Here is a 16804-nt window from a genome sequence, read left to right as displayed (position 1 = left end):
GTCTCTCTCTATGTTGTGATGTGTCGTCTCTCTTTATGTAGTGATGTGTCGTCTCTCTTTATGTAGTGATGTGTCTCTCTTTATGTAGTGATGTGTTGTCTCTCTTTATGTAGTGATGTGTCGTCTCTCTCTATGTAGTGATGTGTCTCTCTTTATGTAGTGATGTGTTGTCTCTCTTTATGTAGTGATGTGTCGTCTCTCTTTATGTAGTGATGTGTCTCTCTTTATGTAGTGATGTGTTGTCTCTCTTTATGTAGTGATGTGGTGTCTCTCTTTATGTAGTGATGTGTTGTCTCTCTTTATGTAGTGATGTGGTGTCTCTCTTTATGTAGTGATGTGTTGTCTCTCTTTATGTAGTGATGTGTCGTCTCTCTCTATGTAGTGATGTGTCTCTCTTTATGTAGTGATGTGTTGTCTCTCTTTATGTAGTGATGTGTCGTCTCTCTTTATGTAGTGATGTGTCTCTCTTTATGTAGTGATGTGGTGTCTCTCTTTATGTAGTGATGTGTTGTCTCTCTTTATGTTGTGATGTCTCTCTTTATGTAGTGATGTGGTGTCTCTCTTTATGTAGTGATGTGTTGTCTCTCTTTATGTAGTGATGTGGTGTCTCTCTTTATGTAGTGATGTGTTGTCTCTCTTTATGTAGTGATGTGTCGTCTCTCTTTATGTAGTGATGTGGTGTCTCTCTTTATGTAGTGATGTGGTGTCTCTCTTTATGTAGTGATGTGGTGTCTCTCTTTATGTAGTGATGTGTCGTCTCTCTTTATGTAGTGATGTGTTGTATCTCTTTATGTAGTGATGTGTTGTCTCTCTTTATGTAGTGATGTGTCGTCTCTCTTTATGTAGTGATGTGGTGTCTCTCTTTATGTAGTGATGTGGTGTCTCTCTTTATGTAGTGATGTGGTGTCTCTCTTTATGTAGTGATGTGTTGTCTCTCTTTATGTAGTGATGTGTTGTCTCTCTTTATGTAGTGATGTGGTGTCTCTCTTTATGTAGTGATGTGTCTCTCTTTATGTAGTGATGTGTTGTCTCTCTTTATGTAGTGATGTGGTGTCTCTCTTTATGTAGTGATGTGTTGTCTCTCTTTATGTAGTGATGTGGTGTCTCTCTTTATGTAGTGATGTGTTGTCTCTATGTAGTGATGTGGTGTCTCTCTTTATGTAGTGATGTGTTGTCTCTATGTAGTGATGTGGTGTCTCTCTTTATGTAGTGATGTGTTGTCTCTCTTTATGTAGTGATGTGTCGTCTCTCTTTATGTAGTGATGTGGTGTCTCTCTTTATGTAGTGATGTGGTGTCTCTCTTTATGTAGTGATGTGTTGTCTCTATGTAGTGATGTGGTGTCTCTCTTTATGTAGTGATGTGTTGTCTCTCTTTATGTAGTGATGTGTCGTCTCTCTCTATGTAGTGATGTGGTGTCTCTCTTGTTGCGATGTGTGTTATTTCCTATATTTTTATTTAATTTATTTTAATCACCCGCCCACGCAGGAGGCCATTAGCCTTTTTGGTAGGCCATCATTGTAAATACAAATGTTTTCTTTACTGACTTGCCTAGTTAAATAAAGGTTAAATAAATACATAAATATAAAGACCAGGAGGATATAAAGTGTTGATATAAAATGTTTTATTTAGGGTTAAAGGTTAGACACATTCTTAGGAGTTATGTTTAGGGGTTAGGGTTAGGGGTCAGGGGTTATGGGATTTAATATGGTAGGATTAGGGTTAGGTTTGAAACAGATTAAGGTTAAGAAAGCATTGGCATAGCTAGTAGAGTCATTTTAGGCAGTACAGAAAGATTCACCTTATTACAATTACAATCCCAAAATTCCCTAAATCAGGTTAGAGTAAGTTACCTTTAAAAGTGTTCAAATAATCACCTGCCGCTAACCTCTCCTTTCCTCTATTCCTCCCCTCCTCCACATCTTTCTTTCTCCCTACCTCAGTCTGTATGCACTTTTGAACTGTAAAACTAAGGTTAACATTGAGTCCTTCTTCACTTATCGACCTTGGTGTGGGGGTTTGGGTTAGGAGAGCTGTCCTCCCCGGCACTCTCAAACGCACTCCGCTTACTGGGGATATCAACATGATGCAGATCCTAGAGAGAGAGAAGAGAGCGATCGTGATTCTGTCCACTCAGCACACATTCACCATAGAGGATGGAGCTGTGTTGGGCCAAGTGCAGACACTATAGAGTATGGAGCTGTGTTGGGCCAGGTGCAGACACTATAGAGGATGGAGCTGTGTTGGGCCAGGTGAAGACACTATAGAGTATGGAGCTGTGTTGGGCCAAGTGCAGACACTATCGAGTATGGAGCTGTGTTGGGCCAAGTGCAGACACTATAGTGGATGGAGCTGTGTTGGACCAAGTGAAGACACCATAGAGGATGGAGCTGTGTTGGGCTAGGTGCAGACACTATAGAGGATGGAGCTGTGTTGGGCCAGGTGAAGACACCATAGTGGATGGAGCTGTGTTGGGCCAAGTAAAGACACCATAGAGGATGGAGCTGTGTTGGGCCAAGTGTAGACACTATAGAGGATGGAGCTGTGTTGGGCCAGGTGTAGACACTATAGAGGATGGAGCTGTGTTGGGCCAAGTGAAGACACCATAGAGGATGGAGCTGTGTTGGGCCAAGTGAAGACACTATAGAGGATGGAGCTGTGTTGGGCCAAGTGCAGACACTACAGTGGATGGAGCTGTGTTGGGCCAGGTGAAGACACCATAGAGGATGGATCTGTGTTGGGCCAAGTGTAGACACTATAGAGGATGGAGCTGTGTTGGGCCAGGTGTAGACACTATAGAGGATGGAGCTGTGTTGGGCCAAGTGCAGACACCATAGAGTATGGAGCTGTGTTGGGCCAAGTAAAGACAACATAGAGTATGGAGCTGTGTTGGGCCAAGTGCAGACACTATAGAGGATGGAGCTGTGTTGGGCCAAGTGAAGACACTATAGAGGATGGAGCTGTGTTGGGCCAAGTAAAGACACCATAGAGTATGGAGCTGTGTTGGGCCAAGTGAGGACACTATAGAGGATGGAGCTGTGTTGGGCCAGGTGTAGACACTATAGAGGATGGAGCTGTGTTGGACCAGGTGTAGACACTATATAGGTTGGAGCTGTGTTGGACCAGGTGCAGACACTATAGAGTATGGAGCTGTGTTGGGCCAGGTGAAGACACTATAGAGTATGGAGCTGTGTTGCGCCAAGTGCAGATACTATAGTGGATGGAGCTGTGTTGGGCCAGGTGCAGACACTATAGAGGATGGAGCTGTGTTGGGCCAAGTGAAGACACTATAGAGGATGGAGCTGTGTTGGGCCAGGTGCAGACACCATAGAGGATGGAGCCGTGTTGGGCCAAGTAAAGACACCATAGAGGATGGAGCTGTGTTGGGCCAAGTAAAGACACCATAGAGTATGGAGCTGTGTTGGGCCAAGTGAAGACACCATAGAGGATGGAGCTGTGTTGGGCCAAGTGAAGACACTATAGAGTATGGAGCTGTGTTGGGCCAAGTGAAGACACTATAGAGTATGGAGCTGTGTTGCGCCAAGTGCAGATACTATAGTGGATGGAGCTGTGTTGGGCCAGGTGCAGACACTATAGAGGATGGAGCTGTGTTGGGCCAAGTGAAGACACTATAGAGGATGGAACTGTGTTGGGCCAGGTGCAGACACCATAGAGGATGGAGCCGTGTTGGGCCAAGTAAAGACACCATAGAGGATGGAGCTGTGTTGGGCCAAGTAAAGACACCATAGAGTATGGAGCTGTGTTGGGCCAAGTGAAGACACCATAGAGGATGGAGCTGTGTTGGGCCAAGTGAAGACACTATAGAGTATGGAGCTGTGTTGGGCCAAGTGAAGACACTATCGAGTATGGAGCTGTGTTGGGCCAAGTGCAGACACTATAGTGGATGGAGCTGTGTTGGACCAAGTGAAGACACCATAGAGGATGGAGCTGTGTTGGGCTAGGTGCAGACACTATAGAGGATGGAGCTGTGTTGGGCCAGGTGAAGACACCATAGTGGATGGAGCTGTGTTGGGCCAAGTAAAGACACCATAGAGGATGGAGCTGTGTTGGGCCAAGTGTAGACACTATAGAGGATGGAGCTGTGTTGGGCCAGGTGTAGACACTATAGAGGATGGAGCTGTGTTGGGCCAAGTGAAGATACCATAGAGGATGGAGCTGTGTTGGGCCAAGTGAAGACACTATAGAGGATGGAGCTGTGTTGGGCCAAGTGCAGACACTACAGTGGATGGAGCTGTGTTGGGCCAGGTGAAGACACCATAGAGGATGGATCTGTGTTGGGCCAAGTGTAGACACTATAGAGGATGGAGCTGTGTTGGGCCAAGTGAAGACACCATAGAGGATGGAGCTGTGTTGGGCCAAGTGAAGACACTATAGAGGATGGAGCTGTGTTGGGCCAAGTGCAGACACTACAGTGGATGGAGCTGTGTTGGGCCAGGTGAAGACACCATAGAGGATGGATCTGTGTTGGGCCAAGTGTAGACACTATAGAGGATGGAGCTGTGTTGGGCCAGGTGTAGACACTATAGAGGATGGAGCTGTGTTGGGCCAAGTGCAGACACCATAGAGTATGGAGCTGTGTTGGGCCAAGTAAAGACAACATAGAGTATGGAGCTGTGTTGGGCCAAGTGCAGACACTATAGAGGATGGAGCTGTGTTGGGCCAAGTGCAGACACTATAGAGGATGGAGCTGTGTTGGGCCAAGTAAAGACACCATAGAGTATGGAGCTGTGTTGGGCCAAGTGAGGACACTATAGAGGATGGAGCTGTGTTGGGCCAGGTGTAGACACTATAGAGGATGGAGCTGTGTTGGACCAGGTGTAGACACTATAGAGGATGGAGCTGTGTTGGGCCAGGTGCAGACACTATAGAGTATGGAGCTGTGTTGCGCCAAGTGCAGATACTATAGTGGATGGAGCTGTGTTGGGCCAGGTGAAGACACCATAGAGGATGGAGCTGTGTTGGGCCAAGTGAAGACACTATAGAGTATGGAGCTGTGTTGGGCCAAGTGAAGACACTATAGAGTATGGAGCTGTGTTGCGCCAAGTGCAGATACTATAGTGGATGGAGCTGTGTTGGGCCAGGTGCAGACACTATAGAGGATGGAGCTGTGTTGGGCCAAGTGAAGACACTATAGAGGATGGAACTGTGTTGGGCCAGGTGCAGACACCATAGAGGATGGAGCCGTGTTGGGCCAAGTAAAGACACCATAGAGGATGGAGCTGTGTTGGGCCAAGTAAAGACACCATAGAGTATGGAGCTGTGTTGGGCCAAGTGAAGACACCATAGAGGATGGAGCTGTGTTGGGCCAAGTGAAGACACTATAGAGTATGGAGCTGTGTTGGGCCAAGTGAAGACACTATCGAGTATGGAGCTGTGTTGGGCCAAGTGCAGACACTAAAGTGGATGGAGCTGTGTTGGACCAAGTGAAGACACCATAGAGGATGGAGCTGTGTTGGGCTAGGTGCAGACACTATAGAGGATGGAGCTGTGTTGGGCCAGGTGAAGACACCATAGTGGATGGAGCTGTGTTGGGCCAAGTAAAGACACCATAGAGGATGGAGCTGTGTTGGGCCAAGTGTAGACACTATAGAGGATGGAGCTGTGTTGGGCCAGGTGTAGACACTATAGAGGATGGAGCTGTGTTGGGCCAAGTGAAGACACCATAGAGGATGGAGCTGTGTTGGGCCAAGTGAAGACACTATAGAGGATGGAGCTGTGTTGGGCCAAGTGCAGACACTACAGTGGATGGAGCTGTGTTGGGCCAGGTGAAGACACCATAGAGGATGGATCTGTGTTGGGCCAAGTGTAGACACTATAGAGGATGGAGCTGTGTTGGGCCAGGTGTAGACACTATAGAGGATGGAGCTGTGTTGGGCCAAGTGCAGACACCATAGAGTATGGAGCTGTGTTGGGCCAGGTGTAGACACTATAGAGGATGGAGCTGTGTTGGGCCAGGTGAAGACACTATAGAGGATGGAGCTGTGTTGGGCCAAGTGCAGACACTATAGAGGATGGAGCTGTGTTGGGCCAAGTAAAGACACCATAGAGTATGGAGCTGTGTTGGGCCAAGTGAGGACACTATAGAGGATGGAGCTGTGTTGGGCCAGGTGTAGACACTATAGAGGATGGAGCTGTGTTGGACCAGGTGTAGACACTATATAGGTTGGAGCTGTGTTGGACCAGGTGCAGACACTATAGAGGATGGAGCTGTGTTGGGCCAGGTGCAGACACTATAGAGTATGGAGCTGTGTTGCGCCAAGTGCAGATACTATAGTGGATGGAGCTGTGTTGGGCCAGGTGCAGACACTATAGAGGATGGAGCTGTGTTGGGCCAAGTGCAGACACTATAGAGGATGGAGCTGTGTTGGGCCAGGTGCAGACACCATAGAGGATGGAGCCGTGTTGGGCCAAGTAAAGACACCATAGAGGATGGAGCTGTGTTGGGCCAAGTAAAGACACCATAGAGTATGGAGCTGTGTTGGGCCAAGTGAAGACACCATAGAGTATGGAGCTGTGTTGGGCCAAGTGCAGACACTATAGAGGTTGGAGCTGTGTTGGGCCAAGTGAAGACACCATAGAGTATGGAGCTGTGTTGGGCCAAGTTTAGACACTATAGAGTATGGAGCTGTGTTGGGCCAAGTGAAGACACTATAGAGGATGGAGCTGTGTTGGGCCAGGTTTAGACACTATAGAGGATGGAGCTGTGTTGGGTCAAGTGCGGACACTATAGAGGATGGAGCTGTGTTGGGCCAAGTGCAGACACTATAGAGGATGGAGCTGTGTTGGGCCAAGTGAAGACACCATAGAGTATGGAACTGTGTTGGGCCAAGTGAAGACACTATAGAGTATGGAGCTGTGTTGGGCCAAGTAAAGACACTATAGTGGATGGAGCTGTGTTGGGCCAAGTGCGGACACTATAGAGGATGGAGCTGTGTTGGGCCAAGTGAAGACACTATAGAGGATGGAGCTGTGTTGGGCCAAGTGCAGACACTATAGAGGATGGAGCTGTGTTGGGCTAAGTGAAGACACCATAGAGTATGGAGCTGTGTTGGGCCAAGTGTAGACACTATAGAGTATGGAGCTGTGTTGGGCCAAGTGGAGACACTATAGAGGATGGAGCTGTGTTGGGCCAGGTGTAGACACTATAGAGGATGGAGCTGTGTTGGGCCAGGTGAAGACACCATAGTGGATGGAGCTGTGTTGGGCCAGGTGCAGACACTATAGAGGATGGATCTGTGTTGGGCCAGGTGAAGACACCATAGAGGATGGAGCCGTGTTGGGCCAAGTGAAGACACCATAGAGGATGGAGCTGTGTTGGGCCAAGATAAGACACCATAGAGTATGGAGCTGTGTTGGGCCAAATGAAGACACCATAGAGTATGGAGCTGTGTTGGGCCAAGTGCAGACACTATAGAGGTTGGAGCTGTGTTGGGCCAAGTGAAGACACCATAGAGTATGGATCTGTGTTGGGCCTAGTGAAGACACCATAGAGTATGGATCTGTGTTGGGCCAAGATTAGACACTATAGAGGATGGAGCTGTGTTGGGCCAGGTGCAGACACCATAGAGGATGGAGCCGTGTTGGGCCAAGTGAAGACACCATAGAGGATGGAGCTGTGTTGGGCCAAGTAAAGACACCATAGAGTATGGAGCTGTGTTGGGCCAAGTGAAGACACCATAGAGTATGGAGCTGTGTTGGGCCAAGTGAAGACACTATAGAGGTTGGAGCTGTGTTGGGCCAAGTGAAGACACCATGGAGTATGGAGCTGTGTTGGGCCAAGTTTAGACACTATAGAGTATGGAGCTGTGTTGGGCCAAGTGAGGACACTATAGAGGATGGAGCTGTGTTGGGCCAGGTTTAGACACTATAGAGGATGGAGCTGTGTTGGGCCAAGTGCGGACACTATAGAGGATGGAGCTGTGTTGGGCCAAGTGAAGACACTATAGAGGATGGAGCTGTGTTGGGCCAAGTGAAGACACTATAGAGTATGGAACTGTGTTGGGCCAAGTGAAGACACTATAGAGGATGGAGCTGTGTTGGGCTAGGTGCAGACACTATAGAGGATGGAGCTGTGTTGGGCCAAGTGCAGACACTATAGAGGATGGAGCTGTGTTGGGCCAAGTGAAGACACCATAGAGTATGGAACTGTGTTGGGCCAAGTGAAGACACTATAGAGTATGGAGCTGTGTTGGGCCAAGTGAAGACACTATAGAGGATGGAGCTGTGTTGGGCCAGGTGTTGACACTATAGAGTATGGAGCTGTGTTGGGCCAAGTGAAGACACTATAGAGGATGGAGCTGTGTTGGGCCAAGTGAAGACACTATAGTGGATGGAGCTGTGTTGGGCCAAGTGCGGACACTATAGAGGATGGAGCTGTGTTGGGCCAGGTGTATACACTATAGAGTATGGAGCTGTGTTGCGCCAAGTGCAGACACTATAGTGGATGGAGCTGTGTTGGGCCAAGTGCAGACACTATAGAGGATGGAGCTGTGTTGGGCCAGGTGTAGACACTATAGAGGATGGAGCTGTGTTGGGCCAAGTGCAGACACCATAGAGTATGGAGCTGTGTTGGGCCAAGTAAAGACACTATAGAGGATGGAGCTGTGTTGGGCCAAGTAAAGACACCATAGAGGATGGAGCTGTGTTGGGCCAAGTGTAGACACTATAGAGGATGGAGCTTTGTTGGGCCAGGTGTAGACACTATAGAGGATGGAGCTGTGTTGGGCCAAGTGAAGACACCATAGAGGATGGAGCTGTGTTGGGCCAAGTGCAGACACCATAGAGGATGGAGCTGTGTTGGGCCAAGTGGAGACACTATAGTGGATGGAGCTGTGTTGGGCCAAGTGTAGACACTATAGAGGATGGAGCTGTGTTGGGCCAGGTGTAGACACTATAGAGGGTGGAGCTGTGTTGGGCCAAGTGAAGACACCATAGAGTATGGAGCTGTGTTGGGCCAAGTAAAGACACCATAGAGTATGGAGCTGTGTTGGGCCAAGTGAAGACACTATAGAGGATGGAGCTGTGTTGGGCCAAGTGCAGACACTATAGAGGATGGAGCTGTGTTGGGCCAAGTAAAGACACCATAGAGTATGGAGCTGTGTTGGGCCAAGTGAGGACACTATAGAGGATGGAGCTGTGTTGGGCCAGGTGTAGACACTATAGAGGATGGAGCTGTGTTGGACCAGGTGTAGACACTATATAGGATGGAGCTGTGTTGGGCCAGGTGCAGACACTATAGAGGATGGAGCTGTGTTGGGCCAAGTGCAGACACTATAGAGGATGGAGCTGTGTTGGGCCAGGTGCAGACACCATAGAGGATGGAGCCGTGTTGGGCCAAGTGAAGACACCATAGAGGATGGAGCTGTGTTGGGCCAAGTAAAGACACCATAGAGTATGGAGCTGTGTTGGGCCAAGTGAAGACACCATAGAGTATGGAGCTGTGTTGGGCCAAGTGAAGACACTATAGAGGTTGGAGCTGTGTTGGGCCAAGTGAAGACACCATAGAGTATGGAGCTGTGTTGGGCCAAGTTTAGACACTATAGAGTATGGAGCTGTGTTGGGCCAAGTGCAGACACTATAGAGGATGGAGCTGTGTTGGGCCAGGTTTAGACACTATAGAGGATGGAGCTGTGTTGGGCCAAGTGCGGACACTATAGAGGATGGAGCTGTGTTGGGCCAAGTGCAGACACTATAGAGGATGGAGCTCTGTTGGGCCAAGTGAAGACACCATAGAGTATGGAACTGTGTTGGGCCAAGTGAAGACACTATAGAGTATGGAGCTGTGTTGGGCCAAGTGAAGACACTATAGAGGATGGAGCTGTGTTGGGCTAGGTGCAGACACTATAGAGGATGGAGCTGTGTTGGGCCAAGTGCAGACACTATAGAGGATGGAGCTGTGTTGGGCCAGGTGTAGACACTATAGAGGATGGAGCTGTGTTGGGCCAGGTGTAGACACTATAGAGGATGGAGCTGTGTTGGGCCAAGTGCAGACACTATAGAGGATGGAGCTGTGTTGGGCCAAGTGAAGACACTATAGAGGATGGAGCTGTGTTGGGCCAAGTGCAGACACTATAGAGGATGGAGCTGTGTTGGGCTAAGTGAAGACACCATAGAGTATGGAGCTGTGTTGGGCCAAGTGAAGAACCTATAGAGTATGGAGCTGTGTTGGGCCAAGTAAAGACACTATAGAGGATGGAGCTGTGTTGGGCCAGGTGTAGACACTATAGAGGATGGAGCTGTGTTGGGCCAGGTGAAGACACCATAGTGGATGGAGCTGTGTTGGGCCAGGTGGAGACACTATAGTGGATGGAGCTGTGTTGGGCCAAGTGAAGACACCATAGAGTATGGAGCTGTGTTGGGCCAAGTGAAGACACTATAGAGTATGAAGCTGTGTTGGGCCAAGTGAGGACACTATAGAGGATGGAGCTGTGTTGGGCCAGGTGTAGACACTATAGAGTATGGAGCTGTGTTGGGCCAAGTGAAGACACTATAGAGGATGGAGCTGTGTTGGGCCAGGTGTAGACACTATAGAGGATGGAGCTGTGTTGGGCCAGGTGTAGACACTATAGAGGATGGAGCTGTGTTGGGCCAAGTGAGGACACTATAGAGAATGGAGCTGTGTTGGGCCAAGTGAAGACACTATAGAGGATGGAGCTGTGTTGGGCCAAGTAAAGACACCATAGAGGATGGAGCTGTGTTGGGCCAAGTGTAGACACTATAGAGGATGGAGCTGTGTTGGGCCAGGTGTAGACACTATAGAGGATGGAGCTGTGTTGGGCCAAGTGGAGACACCATAGAGGATGGAGCTGTGTTGGGCCAAGTGGAGACACTATAGAGGATGGAGCTGTGTTGGGCCAGGTGAAGACACCATAGAGGATGGATCTGTGTTGGGCCAAGTGTAGACACTATAGAGGATGGAGCTGTGTTGGGCCAGGTGTAGACACTATAGAGGGTGGAGCTGTGTTGGGCCAAGTGAAGACACCATAGAGTATGGAGCTGTGTTGGGCCAAGTAAAGACACCATAGAGTATGGAGCTGTGTTGGGCCAAGTGAGGACACTATAGAGGATGGAGCTGTGTTGGGCCAGGTGTAGACACTATAGAGGATGGAGCTGTGTTGGACCAGGTGTAGACACTATATAGGATGTAGCTGTGTTGGGCCAGGTGCAGACACTATAGAGTATGGAGCTGTGTTGCGCCAAGGGCAGATACTATAGTGGATGGAGCTGTTTTGGGCCAGGTGCAGACACCATAGAGGATGGAGCTGTGTTGGGCCAAGTGAAGACACTATAGTGGATGGAGCTGTGTTGGGCCAGGTGAAGACACCATAGAGGATGGATCTGTGTTGGGCCAAGTGTAGACACTATAGAGGATGGAGCTGTGTTGGGCCAGGTGTAGACACTATAGAGGGTGGAGCTGTGTTGGGCCAAGTGAAGACACCATAGAGTATGGAGCTGTGTTGGGCCAAGTAAAGACACCATAGAGTATGGAGCTGTGTTGGGCCAAGTGAGGACACTATAGAGGATGGAGCTGTGTTGGGCCAGGTGTAGACACTATAGAGGATGGAGCTGTGTTGGACCAGGTGTAGACACTATATAGGATGGAGCTGTGTTGGGCCAGGTGCAGACACTATAGAGTATGGAGCTGTGTTGCGCCAAGGGCAGATACTATAGTGGATGGAGCTGTGTTGGGCCAGGTGCAGACACTATAGAGGATGGAGCTGTGTTGGGCCAAGTGAAGACACTATAGAGGATGGAGCTGTGTTGGGCCAGGTGAAGACACCATAGAGGAAGGAGCCGTGTTGGGCCAAGTGAAGTAACCATAGAGGATGGAGCTGTGTTGGGCCAAGTAAAGACACCATAGAGTATGGAGCTGTGTTGGGCCAAGTAAAGACACCATAGAGGATGGAGCCGTGTTGGGCCAAGTGAAGTAACCATAGAGGATGGAGCTGTGTTGGGCCAAGTGAAGACACCATAGAGTATGGAGCTGTGTTGGGCCAAGTGCAGACACCATAGAGTATGGAGCTGTGTTGGGCCAAGTGCAGACACTATAGAGGTTGGAGCTGTGTTGGGCCAAGTGAAGACACCATAGAGTATGGAGCTGTGTTGGGCCAAGTTTAGACACTATAGAGTATGGAGCTGTGTTGGGCCAAGTGAAGACACTATAGAGGATGGAGCTGTGTTGGGCCAGGTTTAGACACTATAGAGGATGGAGCTGTGTTGGGCCAAGTGCAGACACTATAGAGGATGGAGCTGTGTTGGGCCAAGTGCAGACACTATAGAGGATGGAGCTGTGTTGGGCCAAGTGAAGACACCATAGAGTATGGAACTGTGTTGGGCCAAGTGAAGACACTATAGAGTATGGAGCTGTGTTGGGCCAAGTGAAGACACTATAGAGGATGGAGCTGTGTTGGGCTAGGTGCAGACACTATAGAGGATGGAGCTGTGTTGGGCCAAGTGCAGACACTATAGAGGATGGAGCTGTGTTTGGCCAGGTGTAGACACTATAGAGGATGGAGCTGTGTTGGGCCAGGTGTAGACACTATAGAGGATGGAGCTGTGTTGGGCCAAGTGCAGACACTATAGAGGATGGAGCTGTGTTGGGCCAAGTGAGGACACTATAGAGGATGGAGCTGTGTTGGGCCAAGTGCAGACACTATAGAGGATGGAGCTGTGTTGGGCTAAGTGAAGACACCATAGAGTATGGAGCTGTGTTTGGCCAAGTGTAGAACCTATAGAGTATGGAGCTGTGTTGGGCCAAGTGCAGACACTATAGAGGATGGAGCTGTGTTGGGCCAGGTGAAGACACCATAGTGGATGGAGCTGTGTTGGGCCAGGTGCAGACACTATAGTGGATGGAGCTGTGTTGGGCCAAGTGAAGACACCATAGAGTATGGAGCTGTGTTGGGCCAAGTCAAGACACTATAGAGTATGGAGCTGTGTTGGGCCAAGTGAGGACACTATAGAGGATGGAGCTGTGTTGGGCCAGGTGTAGACACTATAGAGGATGGAGCTGTGTTGGGCCAGGTGTAGACACTATAGAGGATGGAGCTGTGTTGGGCCAAGTGCAGACACTATAGAGGATGGAGCTGTGTTGGGCCAAGTGAGGACACTATAGAGGATGGAGCTGTGTTGGGCCAAGTGCAGACACTATAGAGGATGGAGCTGTGTTGGGCTAAGTGAAGACACCATAGAGTATGGAGCTGTGTTTGGCCAAGTGTAGAACCTATAGAGTATGGAGCTGTGTTGGGCCAAGTGCAGACACTATAGAGGATGGAGCTGTGTTGGGCCAGGTGTAGACACTATAGAGGATGGAGCTGTGTTGGGCCAGGTGAAGACACCATAGTGGATGGAGCTGTGTTGGGCCAGGTGCAGACACTATAGTGGATGGAGCTGTGTTGGGCCAAGTGAAGACACCATAGAGTATGGAGCTGTGTTGGGCCAAGTCAAGACACTATAGAGTATGGAGCTGTGTTGGGCCAAGTGAGGACACTATAGAGGATGGAGCTGTGTTGGGGCAGGTGCAGACACCATAGAGGATGGAGCTGTGTTGGGCCAGGTGTAGACACTATAGAGTATGGAGCTGTGTTGGGCCAAGTGAAGACACTATAGAGGATGGAGCTGTGTTGGGCCAGGTGTAGACACTATAGAGGATGGAGCTGTGTTGGGCCAAGTGAAGACACTATAGAGGATGGAGCTGTGTTGGGCCAAGTGAAGACACTATAGAGGATGGAGCTGTGTTGGGCCAAGTGAAGACACTATAGAAGATGGAGCTGTGTTGGGCCAAGTGAAGACACCATAGAGTATGGAGCTGTGTTGGGCCAAGTGGAGACACTATAGAGGATGGAGCTGTGTTGGGCCAAGTGAAGACACCATAGAGTATGGAGCTGTGTTGGGCCAAGTGAAGACACTATAGAGGATGGAGCTGTGTTGGGCCAGGTGTAGACACTATAGAGGATGGAGCTGTGTTGGACCAGGTGTAGACACTATATAGGATGGAGCTGTGTTGGGCCAGGTGCAGACACTATAGAGGATGGAGCTGTGTTGGGCCAGGTGAGGACACTATAGAGTATGGAGCTGTGTTGCGCCAAGTGCAGACACTATAGTGGATGGAGCTGTGTTGGGCCAGGTGGAGACACTATAGAGGATGGAGCTGTGTTGGGCCAAGTACAGACACTATAGAGGATGGAGCTGTGTTGGGCCAGGTGAAGACACCATAGAGGATGGAGCCGTGTTGGGCCAAGTGAAGACACCATATAGGATGGAGCTGTGTTGGGCCAAGTGAGGACACCATAGAGTATGGATCTGTGTTGGGCCAAGTGCAAACACTATAGAGGTTGGAGCTGTGTTAGGCCAAGTGAAGACACCATAGAGTATGGAGCTGTGTTGGGCCAGGTGTAGACACTATAGAGGATGGAGCTGTGTTGGGCCAAGTGTAGACACTATAGAGGTTGGAGCTGTGTTAGGCCAAGTGCAGACACTATAGTGGATGGAGCTGTGTTAGGCCAAGTGCAGACACTATAGTGGATGGAGCTGTGTTGGGCCAAGTACAGACACTATAGAGGATGGAGCTGTGTTGGGCCAAGTTAAGAACCATAGAGGATGGAGCTGTGTTGGGCCAAGTGTAGACACTATAGAGGATGGAGCTGTGTTGGGCCAAGTGCAGACACCATAGAGGATGGAGCTGTGTTGGGCCAGGTGAGGACACTATAGAGTATGGAGCTGTGTTGCGCCAAGTGCAGACACTATAGTGGATGGAGCTGTGTTGGGCCAAGTGCAGACACCATAGAGTATGGAGCTGTGTTGGGCCAAGTAAAGACACTATAGAGGATGGAGCTGTGTTGGGCCAATTTAAGAACCATAGAGGATGGAGCTGTGTTGGGCCAAGTGTAGACACTATAGAGGATGGAGCTGTGTTGGGCCAAGTGAAGACACTATAGTGGATGGAGCTGTGTTGGGCCAGGTGCAGACACAATAGAGGATGGAGCTGTGTTGGGCCAAGTGTAGACACTATAGAGGATGGAGCTGTGTTGGGCCAGGTGTAGACACTATAGAGGATGGAGCTGTGTTGGGCCAAGTGAAGACACCATAGAGTATGGAGCTGTGTTGGGCCAAGTGAAGACACTATAGAGGATGGAGCTGTGTTGGGCCAGGTGTAGACACTATAGAGGATGGAGCTGTGTTGGACCAGGTGTAGACACTATATAGGATGGAGCTGTGTTGGGCCAGGTGCAGACACTATAGAGGATGGAGCTGTGTTGCGCCAAGTGCAGACACTATAGTGGATGGAGCTGTGTTGGGCCAGGTGGAGACACTATAGAGGATGGAGCTGTGTTGGGCCAAGTACAGACACTATAGAGGATGGAGCTGTGTTGGGCCAGGTGAAGACACCATAGAGGATGGAGCCGTGTTGGGCCAAGTGAAGACACCATATAGGATGGAGCTGTGTTGGGCCAAGTGAGGACACCATAGAGTATGGATCTGTGTTGGGCCAAGTGCAAACACTATAGAGGTTGGAGCTGTGTTAGGCCAAGTGAAGACACCATAGAGTATGGAGCTGTGTTGGGCCAGGTGTAGACACTATAGAGGATGGAGCTGTGTTGGGCCAAGTGTAGACACTATAGAGGATGGAGCTGTGTTGGGCCAAGTGAAGACACTATAGAGTATGGAGCTGTGTTGGGCCAAGTGAAGACACTATAGAGTATGGAGCTGTGTTGCGCCAAGTGCAGACACTATAGTGGATGGAGCTGTGTTGGGCCAAGTGCAGACACCATAGAGTATGGAGCTGTGTTGGGCCAAGTAAAGACACTATAGAGGATGGAGCTGTGTTGGGCCAATTTAAGAACCATAGAGGATGGAGCTGTGTTGGGCCAAGTGTAGACACTATAGAGGATGGAGCTGTGTTGGGCCAAGTGAAGACACTATAGTGGATGGAGCTGTGTTGGGCCAGGTGCAGACACAATAGAGGATGGAGCTGTGTTGGGCCAAGTGTAGACACTATAGAGGATGGAGCTGTGTTGGGCCAGGTGTAGACACTATAGAGGATGGAGCTGTGTTGGGCCAAGTGAAGACACCATAGAGTATGGAGCTGTGTTGGGCCAAGTGAAGACACTATAGAGGATGGAGCTGTGTTGGGCCAGGTGTAGACACTATAGAGGATGGAGCTGTGTTGGACCAGGTGTAGACACTATATAGGATGGAGCTGTGTTGGGCCAGGTGCAGACACTATAGAGGATGGAGCTGTGTTGCGCCAAGTGCAGACACTATAGTGGATGGAGCTGTGTTGGGCCAGGTGGAGACACTATAGAGGATGGAGCTGTGTTGGGCCAAGTACAGACACTATAGAGGATGGAGCTGTGTTGGGCCAGGTGAAGACACCATAGAGGATGGAGCCGTGTTGGGCCAAGTGAAGACACCATATAGGATGGAGCTGTGTTGGGCCAAGTGAGGACACCATAGAGTATGGATCTGTGTTGGGCCAAGTGCAAACACTATAGAGGTTGGAGCTGTGTTAGGCCAAGTGAAGACACCATAGAGTATGGAGCTGTGTTGGGCCAGGTGTAGACACTATAGAGGATGGAGCTGTGTTGGGCCAAGTGTAGACACTATAGAGGATGGAGCTGTGTTGGGCCAAGTGAAGACACTATAGAGTATGGAGCTGTGTTGGGCCAAGTGAAGACACTATAGAGTATGGAGCTGTGTTGCGCCAAGTGCAGACACTATAGTGGATGGAGCTGTGTTGGGCCAAGTACAGACACTATAGAGGATGGAGCTGTGTTGGGCCAAGTT

General features: G+C 49.6%; 1 protein-coding gene across 1 annotated transcript in view; it reads right to left on the bottom strand.

Moving 5' to 3' along the window:
• Window positions 1-1602: 1602 nt before the first annotated feature.
• lad1 (ladinin) overlaps window positions 1603-16804 on the bottom strand; it is a 112732-nt gene continuing 97530 nt past the window's right edge. The window contains exon 12 of the mRNA XM_055891092.1: window positions 1603-2093. Coding sequence (XP_055747067.1) covers window positions 1992-2093 — 102 coding nt within the window. The 3' untranslated portion in view covers window positions 1603-1991. The remainder of the gene's footprint in view (window positions 2094-16804) is intronic.

The sequence above is a fragment of the Salvelinus fontinalis genome, chromosome 31 (genome assembly GCF_029448725.1).
Source record: "Salvelinus fontinalis isolate EN_2023a chromosome 31, ASM2944872v1, whole genome shotgun sequence".
NCBI lineage: Eukaryota > Metazoa > Chordata > Actinopteri > Salmoniformes > Salmonidae > Salvelinus > Salvelinus fontinalis.
Note: the sequence above shows the minus strand (reverse complement) of the source record. Positions and strands in the feature narration are given on the sequence as shown.